This window comes from Garra rufa, chromosome 5, assembly GCF_049309525.1.
Source record: "Garra rufa chromosome 5, GarRuf1.0, whole genome shotgun sequence".
In the NCBI taxonomy this organism is placed as follows: Eukaryota; Metazoa; Chordata; class Actinopteri; order Cypriniformes; family Cyprinidae; genus Garra; species Garra rufa.
The window spans coordinates 53,976,603-53,995,414 of record NC_133365.1 but is presented as its reverse complement, the minus strand read 5'-3'; the positions used below and the strand labels follow the sequence as shown (position 1 = coordinate 53,995,414).

At 30.4% G+C, this 18,812-nt stretch overlaps 1 protein-coding gene across 1 annotated transcript; it reads left to right on the top strand.

Annotated features, from left to right (window-relative positions):
• Positions 1-7,134: 7,134 nt before the first annotated feature.
• Positions 7,135-17,430, top strand: hpda (4-hydroxyphenylpyruvate dioxygenase a). The gene is made up of 14 exons (XM_073841366.1): positions 7,135-7,199; positions 7,402-7,428; positions 7,512-7,574; positions 9,186-9,290; positions 9,405-9,447; positions 10,398-10,480; positions 12,605-12,694; positions 12,770-12,876; positions 13,025-13,102; positions 13,212-13,374; positions 14,952-15,023; positions 15,123-15,245; positions 15,351-15,467; positions 17,217-17,430. The coding sequence occupies exons 1-14, from the start codon at positions 7,197-7,199 to the stop codon at positions 17,334-17,336; spliced, it is 1,194 nt and encodes a 397-aa protein (XP_073697467.1). The 5' UTR covers positions 7,135-7,196; the 3' UTR covers positions 17,337-17,430.
• The last annotated feature ends 1,382 nt before the right edge of the window (positions 17,431-18,812 follow it).

Below are 18,812 nucleotides of genomic sequence, written 5' to 3'. Positions count from 1 at the left end.
ATTTGGCTGAGATACATCTATTTGAAAATCTGACATCTGAGGGTGCCAAATAATCAAAATACTGAGAAAATCACCTTTAAAGTTGTCCAAATCAGCTCTTAGCAATGGATATTACTAATCAAATGTTACTTTTTGATATTTACGGTAGGAAATTTACAAGATATCTTAATGTAACATGATCTTTAATTAATATCCTAATGATTTATGACATAAAATAAAAAAACTAACGCTATCTTGCTCTAATCTTTTTCTATTCTATTTTTTCTATTTAGTATATAATTAATAATTATTCTAGAGCTGAGTAAATAAGCTTTCTATTGATGTATGGTTTGTTAGGATAGATAATATTTGGCTGAGATACAACTATTTGAAAATCTGATATCTGAGGGTGCAATATAATCTAAATACTGAGAAAATCGCCTTTAAAGTTGTCCAAATGAAGTTCTTAGCAATGCATATTACTAATCAAATGTTACGTTTTGGTATTTACAGTAGGAAATTTACAAGATATCTTATTGGAACATGATCTTTAATCAATATCCTAAGATTTTTTGACATAAAATAAAAATAACACTAGCTTGACCTATTCTTTTTCTATTCTATCTGTTTTCTATTTATTATATAATTAATAAGTAATCTAGAGCGGAATAAATAAGCTTTTCATTGATGTATGGTTTGTTATTAATATTTGGTTGAGATACAACTATTTGAAAATCTGACATCTGAGGGCACATTTTTATCTCATAATTTAAATTTAGTATGTCATAATTTTGACTTTTTGTCTAGTAATTATGACTTAAGCAAATCATAATTTTGGCTTTTAAAGTCATCATTTTTACTTTTTATCTAGTAATTATGACTTTTTGTCTCGTAATTATGACTTAAGTAAGTCATAATTTAAACTTTTTATATCAACTTTTCAAAAAAATTTGGGCTTTTAAAGTCATAATTTCGATTACGTCATAATTTCGATTTTTTTTATTATCTCAATTTCAATTTAGTAAGTCATAATTTGGCCTTTTAAAGTCGTAACTTCAATTAAGTAAATCATAATTTTTACTTTTTTCTGGTAATTATGACTTTTAAAAGTCATAATTTTTACTTTTTATCCCATAATTTTTACTTTTTGTCTCGTAATTATGACTTAAGTAAGTCATAATTTTGACTTAAGTCATAATTTTAACTTTTTATCTGGTAATTATGACTTTTAAAGTCATAATTTCGACTTTTTATCTCAGAATTTAGATATTTTGTCTCGTAATTATGACTTAAGTCACAATTTCGACCTTTTATCTCATAATTATGACTTAAGTATGTCATAATTTTGACTTAAGTCATAATTTTAACTTTTTATCAGGTAATTATGACTTTTAAAGTCATAATTCGACAATTAAAGTCATAATTTCGACTTTTTATCTAATAATTTTGACTTTTTGTCTCATATGACTTAAGTCATAATTTTGACTTTTTGTCTAGTAATTATGACTTAAGCAAATCATAATTTTGGCTTTTAAAGTCATCATTTTGACTTTTTATCTAGTAATTACAACTTTTTGTCTCATAATTATGACTTAAGTAAGTCATAATTTCAACCTTTTATCTCATAATTTTGACTTAAGTCATCATTTTAACTTTTTATCAGGTAATTATGACTTTTAAAGTCATAATTCGCCTTTGTACCTCATAATTATGACTATTAAAGTCATAATTTCTACTTTTTAAGGCATGAATCTTTTTTCTTACATGGCGGAAATGGGCTTCCATATATGACCCTGGACCACAAAACCAGTCTTAAGGGTACAGTTTTGAAATTGAGATATATACATCATGTAAGCTAAATAAATATGCTTTAAATTGGTGCATAAAATATGAGATTTGAGAAACTTGCCTTTAAAGTTGTCTAAATTAAGTTCTTAGCAATGCATATTACTAATCAAAAATTACGTTTTGATATATTTGCGGTAGGAAATGTATAAAATATCTTCATAGAACATGATCTTTACTTGGCATAAAAGAAAAATTGATAATTCTGTCCCATTCAATGTATTTTTGGTTATTGCTACAAATATAACCATGCTACTTAAGACTATTAAGATATTTTACTGTGCATTTTGTATATTGAATGTTGCATTATTTTGTATAATATTGTTTACTTAAAAAAAATGTACTAGATATGCATGCTTGCATATCTGCACACAATATTGCATGCTTTTGCAACTGCACATTATTTTAATTGCTTTGCAATGCAAGAAAAATCAAAACATGATGCTGTACACTTGTAGTTTAGCCTTGCAGCAATGGTTGCTGTTCATTGAAGAGTCCAGCTGATCATTGACACATCTAAAGATCAGGTCATTGTTTATCTGTCTCATTAACACAGCGTTAAGAGTTAAAGTTGGGCTGATACAGTATTGTGCGGTTTACCTAACCTAATCTAACCTACGCTCACATGTGTTTATAGCTGTGCACGTAGAGCTTGGGCTATTTCCGCGCTGGCTATCGCCTTTAATCACAGACTGGCCTTTTGACATCAGCCGTCAACAGTCAGTGATACTGTGGTGCCACCCTGTTCATGAGCCAATACTCTATCAGATCGTCCACATGGGATCTGAGCCAGGATCTGATTCAGCCTCAGATGATAAAGGACCTGCTGCATCTTTGCATTAACCTATTCAGACCATCTTAATACTACAATCATCTGCACTGCAAACTCTTACTCAGTATTTTTGTTTCGCTTTTTAGTATGAACATTCTTAAAACAAGAGATGATTTAATGAGATGCACAATGGCATAAAATAAGATTTGCTCAGTGAGCAAAATATCAAAATTAAGGATGTTTTTGCTTAAAACAATAAAAAAGGGTCAGAAAAAATCTTGCTTTTTTTAGTTTATTTTTCTGACCTCATTGCTTGTTCTTGTTTTAAGCATAAACTCACTTCAGAAAACAAAAGTTCATACCACAAAGTAATTTTTCATCTCATGTAAATGCATCTTGATTTAAGGCTGTTTAGATATTTTTAGTGAAAAAAAAACACAAAAATATTGAGGTAGAAAATCATTTGTATAAATGTTGAAAGTGTACAGAATATAATAATGTTAATCTATTACACAATGTTGAATAGTATAAAAAGAATTGCCGCTTTTCAGTTGAAAATATATGACAATATATTTACTTACATATTGTAATGTATGTAATGTTATATTCAATAATACACATCATAATATACAGGTTTATGCATGTTTGTAAAATATATACAAATATGCACAATTCCGAGAAAAATATATGACTTTAACAAGACATCCATTTATCCAAAAATCTTAACATTTAATTTTTTTAATTTATTTATTATTTGCAAACAATAAAATCAGATAAAAGTTTATGAATTAAGTTTATGCATCTGACTTATGTAAACCCAGATATTAACTCAAGAAAATTCAATTAATTGAGTGTTTTAATAACACTATTATATGTACAAATGTAGTGTATGTTTTTTCTTAATTACTATATATATATATATATATATATTTTTTTTTTTTTTTTTTTAATTTTTTTTTTTTTTTTTTAATTATTATTTTTTACAATATATGTGACCCTAGACCACAAAACTAAAAATGCCTTTAGAGCTGTCCAAATGAAGTTCTTAGCAATGCATATTATTAATCAAAAATTAAGTTTTAATATATTTATGGTAGGAAATTGACAAAATATCTTAATGGAAAATGATCTTTACTTAATATCCTAATGATTTTTGGCATTAAAAAAAAAGATAATTTTGACCCATTCAGTGTATTTTTGGTTATTACTACAAATATACCCGTGCTACTTAAGACATATACAGTATGTCATACATATGCATATAGTCATATGGTCCATGCATATATAAGCAGTTTTTCTCAAAAAAGGAAATGTATAATATATTACATTGTATTTGCCAGTATATAATATTTTTTGTATATTTTAGCTCTGGCTGGTGATTGACAGACTGTAGTTCCGCCCACTGCTACATAAACATTCCTGTTCTTGTTATCAGTCATATGGCCTCTTAACTGTTTTTCATGCAAAGTCGTTATGATGAAATGATGGTGAACTGGGGCAAAGGTAGTTCAGTCTTTCAGTGTCCTTATAGACAAGATCAATAAAAACAAGTTATACCAGAGGCTTTCTATTCAGAGAGTATAGACTGTTTCTATAAAGCAAAATGCACCTGCAGCTCTGTCAAAACAGCAAATATTTGGCACGATATCACTTCCTTCTGGTGACCAAATGAAAAAGTATTTGGATGTTCTGTTTGATGAGCTCAGGTTTCTTAATTTGCCTCATGTTATTTGTAATATCATATTACTGGCCAATCATTTTCGTGTGAGAAAAATGCTGTTTTGTCAATATGTCTGGTTAAGAGTTTCTAGAAGCTTCACTGGGTGAAATATGTAATGATACACTGGTACACTGACTTCCTCTAGTGTACAAATGAAGGTATTGCACAATCCCACAATAAATGTCCATACAGTCTCCAATATCTGTATATGCATACATTGTGCATATTACTAATACACTGTCATATGCCAATTGAACAATCCAGAAACATTTTAGCAGCTAGAATTTTAAATATATTCACAATTTACATTCATGTATTTAAACATATTGGACCCTGGACCACAAAACCAGTCCACAATACATGTACAGATGTATGGGTCAAAATTATTGATCTTTCTTCTATGACAAAAAATCATTAGGATATTAAGTAAAGATCATGTTCCATAAAGATATTTGGTAAATTTCTTATCATAAATATATCAAAACTTAAGTTTTGATTAGTAATATGCATTGCTAAGAACTTCATTTGGACAACTTTAAAGGCCATTTTCTTAATATTTTGATTGAGATCCACCCTCATATTCCAGATTTTCAAATAGTTGTATCTCGGCCAAATATTGTCCAAAAAAAAAAAAAAAAACATATCCTAACAAACCACATATGAATGGAAAGATGATCTATTTAGCTTTCAGGTTATGCATAAATCTCAATTTTTAAAAAATGGACCCTTATGACTGGTTATGTGGTCCAGGGTCACATATCTATATTTTTGGTTTACTTCTACATATTCAGACACATAACTATACATTAAGATATACTTCTATACATGTGTTGATGATTTTACATTTATACGTTTAGTTTTTTAATCTATATAGTGCGATTCAAAAGTTTGGGACCAGTAAGATTTTTTTTTTTTTTAATTTCATTTATTTGATTAAAAATACAGAAAAACTGTAATATTATGAAATATTATTGCAGTTTAAAATAACAGTTTTCTATTTTAATATACTTTAAAATAGACTTTATTCCTGTGATGCAATGATAAATTTTCAGCATCATTACTCCAGTCTTCAGAGTCACATGATCCTTCAGAAAGTATTCTAATATGCTGATTCAGATATTCTGATCTTTGTTGGCAACATTTGTGCTGCTTAATATATATATATATATATATATATATATATATTTTTTTTTTTTTTTTTTTTTTTTTTTTGGGGACTTGTGATACTTTTTTCAGGATTCTTTGATGAATAAAATGTTAAAGAGAACAGCATTTAGTAAAAATCAATTTTCTGTCAATATAAGTCTTTACTATCACTTTTTATCAATTTAACACATCCTTGCTGAACTTGTCCAAAGTTTCAATATATTGTGTTAGCACCATTGTTATCTGGCGCTGCCTTAATCATCCTGGGCATGGAATTGACCAGAGCTGCACAGGTTGCTGCTGGGATCCTCTTTCGCTCCTCACAGAGCTGCTGGATGTTAGACACATGGCACTTCTCCAGCTTACACTTGAGAATGCCCCACAGGTGCTTAATAGGGTTCAGGTCTGGAGACATACTTGGCCACTCCATCACCTTCAGCTTCAGCTTCCTCAGCAAGGCAGTTGTCATCTTGGTGGTGTGTTTGGGGTCATTATCATGTTGGAAAACTGCCATTCTGCCTAGTTTCTGGACATTCTGCTTCAGGATGTACAGTACATAATTGAATCCATGTTTCCCTCAATGAACTGCATCTCCCCAGAACCAGCAGCACTCATGCAGCCCCAGACCATGATGCTACCACCACCATGCTTGACTGTAGGCAAGACACCATTTCTAGGTACTTCTCACCCAGGCATCACCACACATGCTAGACACCATCGGAGCCAAACAAGTTTATCTTATAGTCTCATCAGACCATAGACCATGGTTCCAGTAATTCATGCTCTTGGATTGGTTGTCTTCAGCTAACTGTTTGCAGGCTTTCTTGTGAGCCAGCTTTAGATGAGGCTTCCTTCTGGGATGATGCCTATGCAACCTGACCTTCTACTTCTGCAGCCTTTAAAGCAATGCTGGCAGCACTCATGCAAGCCAGCTTTTTCACCTGATGCACAGAACGAGTGCTCGACTTCGTTGATTGACCCTTGCAAGGCCTGCTCCGAATGGAAGCCATCTTGGAAAACCTCTGTATGACCCTGACCACTGTAGTGTAACTCAGTGAACCTCTAATAGCCTTGGCCATCTTTGTGGAGAGCAACAATTCTAATTCTCAAATCCTCAGAGAGTTCTTTACCATGAGATGCCATGTTGAACATCCAGTGGTCAGTATTAAAGCACCAAATTTGAACTGCTACAAGATACACAACTTTGTATGGTCCTGTCAAGCAGACAAAAACATAAACATGATGAATAGGACATGTGGCTTTGCATGGTTAAACAACATCACTTAGGGCAGAGGTTCTCAACTCTGGCCCTCGAGGTCCACTTTGCTAAACTCTGCAGGAAAATGGACCTCGAGGGCCAGAGTTGAGAACTCCTGACTTAGGGTGTTCTCACTTTTGTTGCCAGCTATTTTGACAATAATGGCTGTATGTTGAGTTATTTTTAGAGGACAGTAAATATATACTGCTATACAAGCTTCACATTGACTGCTCTAAAACATATGCAAAAGTTTCTTGAGAAGATATACTAAAATGGTTGCTGAAATGTGAGGGGTGTACTTACTTTTGTGACATACTGTATGTGTGTGAGAGTGAGAGAGAGAGGGTGTGTGTGGGTGTGTGTTCAGACGCTCTTTTGGCTGGACGAGACTGAAGGGGTGTTTAACCTGAGCTCCATAAAACAGGCCATGTGCATGTGAAGCTCTTCTGATCATCAGACCCACCGACAACATCAACATGGTGAGTCCAGTCATACATACAGTGTAAGATGCAGAAATATAAGTTGTGATGCAGAAATGTGTTATATATAGTTGTATTAGCATTTAAAATCACAAGTTCATAATCTGTGTTGGCTATATTTGTTTAAAGTTTAATCTGGAGAAAGTTCTATTTCAATCTAGAATAAATGTTTGAACGCTCATGCTCTCCGTTTTCTCTTTAGACTTCCTACACTGACAAAGGAGAGAAGGTAAAATGACCTTATGATTATAAAATCAAAAAAATGTATAAAAAAGACAATTATCTTATCTTTATTTTATTTTTCGGTTGCAGCCAGAGAGAGGGAAATTTCTACATTTTCACCATGTGAAATTCTGGGTGGGAAATGCCAAACAGGTGAGTTAAATCTGTTTAAAAACACAATTGTTTTTTGTTTTTTTAGCAATGATAACTTTGTATTGGAGACCTTAGGAAAGATGGTTAAATGCAAAAGGTTTAAATGAGAGTCTCTGATAAGATATTTGCACTGAATATAACTCTATGGCACAATTGAAATGTAATAAAGTGGCTTGAAATTAGAATAAAGAATTTTAGGACTGTCATATTGGATGTAATTTATATTTTGACCTTCTAATGTTAGCAGAGGATCAGAGAAGCTTCTAGAGATACTGAAATAACGCAGATGACGAAGGTTTCTCTGAAGATGAAATCAATAATGTGATCTTAATCTAACAGTGATGCAATAGTTCATCTCATCTGGTCTCGGGAGTCTCAGAAAAACAGGTTTACATATTAACACAGTTGACCAATATTGTGTGGTCTTTTTGTACTGCTATTAACATATCTCTTCTTGTTAGGTTTAGGGTTGTCAGAAAAATTGGTGTAGAAACAATTTACACTTAGAAATTATGCATCAATTTCAGAATTAAATACAAAGAAATGCTAAGGAACACATTGAAGTAGAAAGTCTGAAATGGTATTTTCTTGTAAAACACCCTCCAATATTTTTAAAAATCTATTTCAAAATATACGAAGAAAGGCCAAAAATGTATTTGCTAAAATATATTTCAAAATATATTGACATAAATGTTTTTTCTACCAATATATTCTTTTGCCATTTTTACTATATTTTTGAAAATGTATTTAAAAAATATTAATGCATTTTCATAAGCGTTTAAAAATCTGTTATATTCTGTAACTTGAAATAAAAAATAAAAAAACATAAAAAACGAATACAAATGTCAAAAACACACAGCAAAATCACTAAAACTAACTAAAATGAACATGTAAGTAGAAAAAGTTAAAATAATAATAACAAAAACTATAGCAATAATACTTAGAATAAATATGTGATATAACACATATACTGTAACAATGTAAATTTTCTTGGCACTAAAATAAATTTTAAAATATTCTGGTATATAAAGGTTGAAACTAAATATGTTTTCAATTTAATTTTTATATTTTCAATATTTTTAATTGAGCTTCAGTGTTTACAATATTTATTTAAAATATATTTTGGCCAGATATTTTTATTTTATTTTTTATTTTTACAGTGTTGTTTACATTTTTTCCAGCACAAATGCATTTTATGTAGTTCTATTTGAGAATTTCAAATGTCAAAGAAATATATTTCTATATTATTTTGCCATTTGTATTTAAAAATATTTAATGCATTTACATAAGCATTTAAAAATCTATTTTGTCTTCCATATATTTCAGTTCAAGAAAATACATTCACATCAAGGTTATTATAGTTAACTAAAACCATAAAAAAAATTCTGTTACTTGAAATACACTAAATAAAAAAAGAGGTGGTTTATTTACAACTTCAAAAAACATTTTTTATTTCATGTATTAACAAATTAATTTTATGTATTAGCTCTATTTGAGAATTTTTAAATTCTATTGCTTTGTACCTCATTAAAAAGTACTCTTGACAGTTCTACCATTACAATTGACTTGAACACATACAGAAAGCCTCTGTTCATGTTATTATTCCTGTAGGCTGCAATGTTTTACTGTGATAAGTTTGGCTTCGAGCCGCTGGCGTATAAAGGTCTGGAGACGGGAAGCAGAGAGGTGGTGTCTCACGCTATCAGACAGGACAAGGTGTTTATGAATATACATACATGTCATAAAATGTTCAGAATAAATCATTGAAACTGCTTTAAACGTCAAAACAGCACATTCATTTCTGAGAGTAAAAACATATTATTTTCTCAGATAATCTTCGTCTTTGAATCCGCTCTGAACCCTGGAAATGAAGGTATGAACTATTTGAATTATTCTGAAACATTCTGGTTTCAAAAAAATCCAGGTCACATCTTAATGCATTAATAAACTCAATACATTATATTTTGCATGAAGAAAATTAGGGTTATTTCAAAGTTTTTAGTATGCACTGCAAAAAAATGCTTTTCTTACTTAGATTTTTTGTCTTGCTTCCAGCCAAAATATCTAAAACTTAAATCAAGAAGGATTTTCTAGATGAGAACAATAATTGTCTTGTTTTCAGAAAAAAAAAAATTCAAAATAAAGTGAGTTTTTGCTTAAAACAAGCTAAATAATCTGCCACTGGGGTAAGAAAAATAATCTTGTTTTCGGTTTAAAATAAGATTTTTTTGCTTACCCCATTGGCAAATTATTTTGCTTGTTCTAAGCAAAAACTCACTTAATTTTAACTTGTTTTTTACTCGTCTAAAAAAATCCTTCTCGATCTAAGAATTATTAGATATTTTGGTTGGTAACAAGCCAAACAAATCTAAGTAAGAAAATAATTTTTGGCAGCGTAATGATATAATGCAAAAATGTTTTGCATTATAACATTATTTTCATGACAGTCATATATTTATTTGTTAGTTTGTTTGTTCATTCATTCATTCATTCATTCATTCATTCATTTATTAACCATTAATAAGATTTTGAAGGTTAAAATGACAATGCAAATTGTTTTGAATTTTAACATTATTTCCACAATTAAAGACAATTTCTTTCTTTCTTACTTACTTTGCATTACAGTATTGATAATTTGAGGGTTTAAATGGCATAAGCTGTTATAATAAGAATATCACAATGCAAAACAAACTAAACAAATTAAAATAAGATAGTGAAGTATTCTCTTAACCCAGGGTTAAAATTACTCTGCATGGTTCAAACGATCCATGGAAAGAAAATAAAAAAAAACAAGGAAAAGTGCTAATCAGTGTCTCTCCACAGAAATGGGCGAGCATCTCATAAAACACGGAGACGGAGTGAAAGACGTGGCATTTCAAGTGGAGGACTGTGACTTTTTAGTCAAGGTAATAATTTTTAGATAAGCATTATTTACATGATAATTATTCAAATTTTAAGATTAACAGCATAGTTTGTTTATTCGTTTATTCATTCCATGCATGCATTACCTTATTGATAATTTGGGTTTAGCAGGCATGAAAAACTAAAAAAAAAGTAATAAGATTTAAAAAAAAGGATCTTTGCAGAAAGCATTTGCATTTATGAAAATGTTTGCATTATTTTCATGACAATCTAATTTTACGCTTAACAGCAGGTTGTTTTGCATTTTTCTGCTTTACAGTAATTACAGTTTAAGAATTAAAATTGGTCATTAAAACAGTCATTAAAATAATATTAAAATGCAAAAAAAAAACAAAAAAAAACAATGCATACAATTGCACTTATTTTATTTTATGCATTGTTTCTGTGACAGTTAATCAAAGTTTTGATTAACATCAGCTGTTTTTATGCATTACAATTTTTAAATAGTAAGTACAGTGTTTACACAATTACAACTTTAAAAATACTTTTTTATAGTGTCGTTTTCAGCACAAACTATTTATTTTTTGTATATGTTTTGATAGCCATTTGAGGACTTTGAAATTCTTTTGTTTTGTACCTCATAAAAAACCTTTAAAAACAGTTCTATCCTTACAATTGACTAAAATACTCAGAAAGCATTTGTTGTTGTTCCTGTATGCTGCAGTGTTTTACTATGCATGCTATCGCACTTTTAAAATTATTCTTTTATTTTAGGAATTATTTTCTGTGACAATTAATGCATTTTTTTAATGCATTACAAATTAATTAATTAAAATTTGAGTCATAAATTGGACTTAACTGAAAAGAATATTTATATATCAAAAAAGGGATAAACCTTTCCTGCATGCTGCAATGTTTTACTATGCACTTTTACAATTTATTTTATTTTAGCCGTTATTTCTGTGCCAATTAATCTAATTTTTGGTTAACAGCAGCCGATTTAATGCATTACAGCAAAGAAAACTTGAGGGATAAAATGGGTTTAACTGAAAAGAACATTAATATACCAAAAAAGGATAAAAAATAAACGTTTGAAAATTAAATAGTAAGTACAGTGGTTACACTATTACAACTTCAACTTTTTACAGTATCTATTTTTTATATTTACAGTACAATCTTTTTTTATTTTAGGCGTTATTTCTGTGACAATTAATCAAATTTTTGGTTAACAGCATGTGCTTTGTATGCATTACAGTAATGAAAATCTGAGGAATAAAATGGGTTTAACTGACAAGAACATTAATATACAGAAATATATATATATATATATATATATATATATATATATATATATATATATATATAAAATAAACTTTTGCAATTTTTAAATAGTAAGTAAAGTGTTTACACTATTACAACTTCAAAATATATATTTTTTTACAGTGTTGTTTTCAGTTTTTTTTTTAGCACAAACAAATTCATTTTTTAAATTTGTTTTCTGTGGCAATTAATACATTTTATTATGCATTAAAATAAAAATAAAAAGAACTTTAATATACCAAAAAAAGTGTATGCTATTGCACTTTTAAAATTATTATTTTATTTTCGGCGTTATCTCTGTGACAACTTTTGATTAACAGCATGTGTTTTTATGCATGACAGTAGTGAAATTTTGAGGGATAAAATGGGTTTTACTGAAAAGAACACTAATATATCCCCCCAAAAAAGATAAAAATAAACTTTTGCAATTTTTTAAATAGTAGAAAATCACTTTTTTTACAGTGTTGTTTTCAGTTTTTTTTTCAGCACACAAAAAAATGCATTTTTTTAAATGTATTTGACTAAAATACTCAGAAAGCATCTGCTGTTGTTTAATATACATGCTATTGCACTTTAAAATTATTATTTAATTTGAAGCATTATTTCTGTGACAATAAATCAAATGTTTGATTAACAGCAGCCGATTTAATGCATTACAGTAATGAAAATCTGAGGGATAAAATAGGTTTAACTGACAAGAACATTAATATACCAAAAAAAGGATAAAAATAAACTTTTTTTAAACAGTAAGTACAGTGTGCAGTATTCAGCACAGTATTACGCTCACAATCAGTTAGTGCACATAAAATGGAAGGGACTTTGGAATAAAAGTGTATTTGTATTTGCAGAAAGCCAAAGAGAGAGGAGCGGTGATCGTCAAAGAGCCGTGGATCGAGCAGGATTCAGACGGCAAAGTCAAATACGCCGTAATTCAGACCGTAAGTCAATGAGTTTTGCACAGACACACATACACTTCCCTTAAAAGCTTGAGCTGGAAATATGATGTTTTGCAGTACGGAGACACAACGCACACATTTGTGGAGTACATGGGGCCATATAAAGGTCTGTTTCTGCCAGGATACAAAGAACCGCTGTTCAGAGACCCCTCCTTAGCAAAACTGTAAGTCATTTCCCTGGGAAATTCACTACAATCATTTGTAGTATGGAAATATGCAAGTCCAAAAATGCATGCATCTATAGTTACATAAAATGTTTTAGCTTTCAAAAGCATCAGACTTCTCACATTGGGTTTTCTTTCTCCTGCAAAGACCTCCAGGACATTTATGCTTCATCGATCACATTGTGGGAAACCAGCCAGATGATGAAATGGTGCCAGTTGCAGACTGGTGAGGGTCACACGTCCAACAAAAAAATCAATAAGACAAATTCGAGGAAATGTCACTGGCAAATAACACCATCTGTCTTCTTCTTTTTTTTTTTTTTTTTTTTCTGCAGGTATCAGAAGTGTCTGATGTTCCACAGGTTCTGGTCCATCGATGACAAACAGATCCACACCCAATACAGCTCTCTCAGGTCCATCGTGGTCACCAATTATGAGGAAACCATCAAGATGCCCATTAATGAACCAGCCATGGGGAAAAAGAAATCACAAATCCAGGTTCTTCCAGCAGAAGTCTTGCATATATTTCAGTTTGAATTGAATTCTTTAAGGCAGCCATTTTCAAACTTTTTCATGTCCCTTTAGACATAAAATATTTATTTGAGATTTAAGGTAATATTTTAATAATGTAACAGAGTTTTTTTTTTTTTTTTTTGATTGATTATATAAGTCCAAAAAATATATTGAATGCAATTTTAACAGCAATAGGACATTTTATCTATTTGCTACTTTATTTTATTTTATTATTATAAGCAGTGTTATTTTATAGTTTAGATATTTTGAATCAGTTTTTGTATTTTCCATTTTAATTTCGTATTATTTTGTCATGTAATAGGACATTTTATATATTTGACATTTTATCTATTTATTTATTATTTATATTTATTTATTATAGGTTTAAGATATTAAGGTCGTTTTTATTAATATCTTAAATCAGTTTTTATACTTCCCATTTTAATTTTATTTATAGTTTTAGCATTTTTGCACTTTTTTTTAAACATTTCATTTTATTTTATTTTATATTTTACTGTTATAAGCAGTGTTATTTTATAGGTATAATATTTTAATCAGTTTTTATATTTGCCATTTTAATTTAATTTATAGTTTTAGCAGTGTTTGTAATTATTTTGTCATGTATGGCGATTTGAACAGTAATAGGACCTTTTATCTATTTGACATTGACTATTTTATATTTTTATTAATATCTTAAATCAGTTTTTATATTTTCCATTTTAATTGAATTTATAGTCTTAGCGATTTTCTGCACATTTTTGTAATTTGTATGAAACACAATTTCACAATTTATATATATATATGTGTGTGTGTGTGTGTGTGTATGTGTGTGATATATAAATATACAAGTTTCCGTTTTAGTTTTACTTAACTGTGATAACTATTATTTAACTCATAAATGTATTATTACAACATGCTGCTGTTGTAACTTTCAGTTGTAGTATAAATTAAAAAATATATATATTCTGATAAGTATTTTATAATACATGCTATGGGTTAAATTTATCAGTATCTTTTACATTCCAATTAAAATAATTATTTATAAGCTATTTACATAACTAGTAATAGGGAAATGTCAATGTAAACAGTGTAATATCCAATATCAGTTATTTGAATTCGATTATCCTTGTTAATTCCACAATAGCTTGTTTTTATTGACAAAGCCTTGTTTGAAAGTTTGAAACAATTTTGAAAAGCTTGAAGATTTCACTTGTTCAAAAGTTTTCACCCCCTCAATGAAAGTCTACGGCACTTTTCATAGACTTGATTGTCACTTTAACGAAAACCGTTAATCTGATCAGTTAGAAAAAATATAGCAACCCAAATCAGACCAATCTGAAGGTCTGACCCAAGTTTGGTGGTTGTAGCTTGAAAACTTTAGGAAGAGACACAGACTAAATTTAGTCTCAAAAGAAGCAGCAGCAACTGCTTAAATAGTAGATCACTGTTGGCTTTTTCAAGTCAACATACTTAGCACAAATGTGGTACACACTTCACCTTTGACTTTTGAAATCTATAACAACATCCATCTTACCTGTTTTGTTTTTTTGTTGTTTATAAAGGAGTATGTTGACTACAACGGAGGACCCGGAGTGCAGCATATCGCCCTAAACACCTCCAACATCATCCAAGCTGTACGCTTTACAACTCACAACTCCTCTCAATATGATTCACTCCTATGAGATTAAAACAAAGTCAAATACAAAACATGAATTTCTTTCCTGACGAATCAGATCGTGAACCTCCGAGCTCGAGGGTTAGAGTTCCTGTCCGCACCCGATAACTACTACGACTCCCTACGACAGAAACTCAAGACGGCTAAGATCAAAGTAAAGGAGGACCTCAAAACGCTGCAGGTCAGAGAAAGCAATATGACAGTGGATTCTATGAAATAAATGGACACATTTGAATGCTATTTCTAATGCATTTTTTGAATGCATGTGTTCTTTTATTCAATGCAGGAGTTAAAAATCTTAGTAGACTATGACGATAAAGGTTACCTGCTACAGATCTTCACCAAACCCGTGCAGGACAGACCCACGCTCTTCCTGGAGGTCATCCAAAGGAACAACCACTTTGTGAGTCTGTGTTTCATCCTGACTTTAATATTGTAGTCCACTTTTGACACTGAATAAAAATGTTTGTTTTTTTTTTTTCCAGAATTTGACTTCTATTTTCAGGATTGTGTGATATAAACTTACGTTTGCCAGTTATAAAGTAGAAATAGAAGCCCTTTTTTTCTTTTTATACAGTGGTGGAAAACAGTTTCCATACTATCCAGACTTTTTTCTCGCAATTGTGAGTTTACATGCAAAAAAACTCAGAATAGCTATTGCAATTTATAAAGTGGCAATTGTGTGATATAAATTTGCAAATGCGAAAAATAAAGATATAAACTTGCAATTTTGAGTTGTATTGTCCAGGGGGGGGGATAATTTCTTACAATTGCAAGTTTATATCGCACAGTTCTGACTTTATAATTTGCTATTGGGAAAAAAAGTCTGAATTGCAAATTTATATCTTGCATTTTTGACTTTATAATACGAAATTATGAGTTTATATTGCAATTCGGAGAAAAAAGTCTGAATTGCAAGACATAAACACATAGTTATGAGGAAAAAGTCTTTAATTACGAATCCTCATGTTGTTCCAAACACGTAAGACCTTTGTTTATCTTTGGGACACAAATTAAGATATTTTTGATGAAATTAGAGAGCTTTCTGACCCTTCATAAAAGGAAAGGTAGTAAGGACATTGTTAAAATAGTCCATGTGACAGTAGTGATTCACCTTGATTTATGAAGCTACGAGAATACTTTTTGTGCACAAAGAAAACAAAATAATCAGCAAAATAAATATTAATAAAATAATGTCATGCATGTGAAAATGGGCTGAGAATTGAGCAAATATCAGATTCAGTCACAGGAATTATGTCTCTGTGGCGTTTTTCTGCTGATTAAGGGAGAATACTACAGGACCTCTTTATCTTACAAATGGTTGTCGAAAGCAAAAATGCTATGAAAATACATATTTAGTGAGAAAGCGTGACGAACTTGAGCAAAACAGACACTATTTTTGGAATCAGCAGCACACAATTAGTAAGAAACGAGTATTGGATTTCATTCAGCAGATATGATGCAGGACAGTGTAATGAATGATGGGTATAGATTACAAAAAACAATTGGCATCATGCCATAAGATGAAATATACATGATTAAATGTTTAGTCTGCAAGAAGGTACAGTAAATCCAGATACAGTATTGAGTTTGAGCTCTGAAAAACATGTTTGGACAGGCCTATAGTTTTATTAGGGGCTTTTTAAAGCTTGTGAAGTGAAGGAAATGCCTAAAGAGAAGACATTTTTTATTTGAAATCACACTAAAGTGGTGCTTAAAACATCAACAGAGCAAGAACCCAGTGACACTAACAGATCAAATCCCAATTTCATCTCAACATTTTTTGAGATGTTAGCAGTTATTGGTTGCACATCAATGATAGAAATATTTGTACTTTTTATGTTTAATATTAAAAGGAACTTGGTTACTTTTTGACATTTCTAAACCATTTTATTCTTCCAGTTGAAAAAACGTCACAAAATGTGATGTAAATGTGTATAAAATTATATTTTAAAGTGTTTTACAAGACGCTTTGGATTTTCTACTTCAACATTTCACATTTACTCCAACATTACTTGCCGTTTAGGTTCGAGTTTTCCTTCAGTGTGTCCTCAGATGATTACATGTTTTATCTGGGTCTAATTCTCTGTTTTTTGTTTTCATCATAAGAACTGGTTAAACCTGTGATTCTGCCATGTTTTCTTATCCATAGGGTTTTGGAGCTGGTAACTTCAAATCTCTATTCGAAGCCATTGAGAAAGACCAGGATGCCAGAGGAAACCTGACGATTCTCACAACGGACAGCCAGGGCGTCCCAAAGGCCTTTTACTAACACACAACTGCATAAAGGTGATTTACTCAAGCCTCATGCTCTTCAACTAACACTGAACGTCCACGGCAACAATAAAGACATTTAATATAAGAAATGTATCTGTATCATTTTCTTACTTGTTCCTTCGCTACAACCCACTCCATAAAACATTCAGGGGCAAATGGGTTTGAGAACACTTTGCGAAATATTTTTCTGAAGAAAATTTGAGTGGTTCAAAAATCCAACATATATTTTGTCAGAAGCTATTTTATAAGTTGACTGAACTATCAAATGTTTATAAAACAAAAGAGAACATGCAGTTACGAAAACTTAGTTTAACCAGTATAACTTAAAAAAATAAAATAAAATAATTTTTTTGAAGTATGGACAACTTAAAAATGTTTTGCAGCTGGTTGCTTTATTAATTTTTTTAAACTTAACTCAACTTTTTATTTTTTTGGATATGGCTCAAGCCCCTTTAGACAAAATAGTCACTACTAACTAGCAGTACATAATACAAGCATCCAAAAAAATAAAAAATAAATTTAATTAATTAAAAAACAAGATATAATAAACATAGCTGTAAGTAGCGATTACTGGGGTTCAAGCACTTAAGGCATTTAAGCACATAAGGAAAAAGGCATTGTGTTAACATGGCTGTAACCACATAAATAAATGATATAAAAAAGCATTATTGGCAAATTCAGGTCATTAAACATTAAAATATGATGATTTTTAACATTTATGAGTGATGCAGTGATATTCATGTTTGTGAAGTTTTGAGTTTTCATTTAGGATTTATAGGCCTTTGGGTATAATTGGTCACGTCCCTTTAAAAGTGACCCTGTTGTAGTTAACCAATGTATAAAGTTCAATTTTTATTATTATTATTATTATTATGGATCTAGATTGTCCAGAGAATGCACTGGTTTTGTTGAGACTGGGTAAAAAAACTAGTAGGACTAGTTTGCAAAATAGCCTTTTTAAATAATTCGGAATATTTAATGAACAATATGATTGACAGCAGTGGTCCTTGAGGCAAAGTTGTTCAGAAAGAGGAGATCTATCATATGATATATAAGACCTATTGTTTGTGTGAATATATGAACAATTTGAGGTCACTCACCATTGAAATATTGTGTTTTTGAAGCCTTTTCAACTGTTATTGTGCCACCTATCTCCATGACACTTTACTTGTTAAAAATAATCTGACAAATGGCCTGATCCTGTTTTGTAAAGTTTTGAGTTTTCGTTTAGGATTTATAGGCTTTTAGGTATAATTGGGCACATTAGTTATAGCCATTCTTACATTTTTTCCCCCTCTTATAGCGCCACCAAGTGGTCAAGCTCCACAATATTTTTTATTTGAACAATGATTTAGCTCTTACACGTGTGAAGATATCTCATTCGATTCTGGAGTTCTAGCCATTTTTGTAAAAGTGTCCCTGCCCCTTACAAACGTTTTGACGACTGTAAGTCAAAAGTTTGACTTTATTT

Excerpts from the sequence above, each read along its gene's own strand:
- hpda (XM_073841366.1), top strand. Across the intron at positions 7,429-7,511 it reads ACACTGACAAAGGAGAGAAG|CCAGAGAGAGGGAAATTTCT; the intron begins GTAAAATGACCT and ends TTTCGGTTGCAG. Across the intron at positions 7,575-9,185 it reads GGGTGGGAAATGCCAAACAG|GCTGCAATGTTTTACTGTGA; the intron begins GTGAGTTAAATC and ends TTATTCCTGTAG.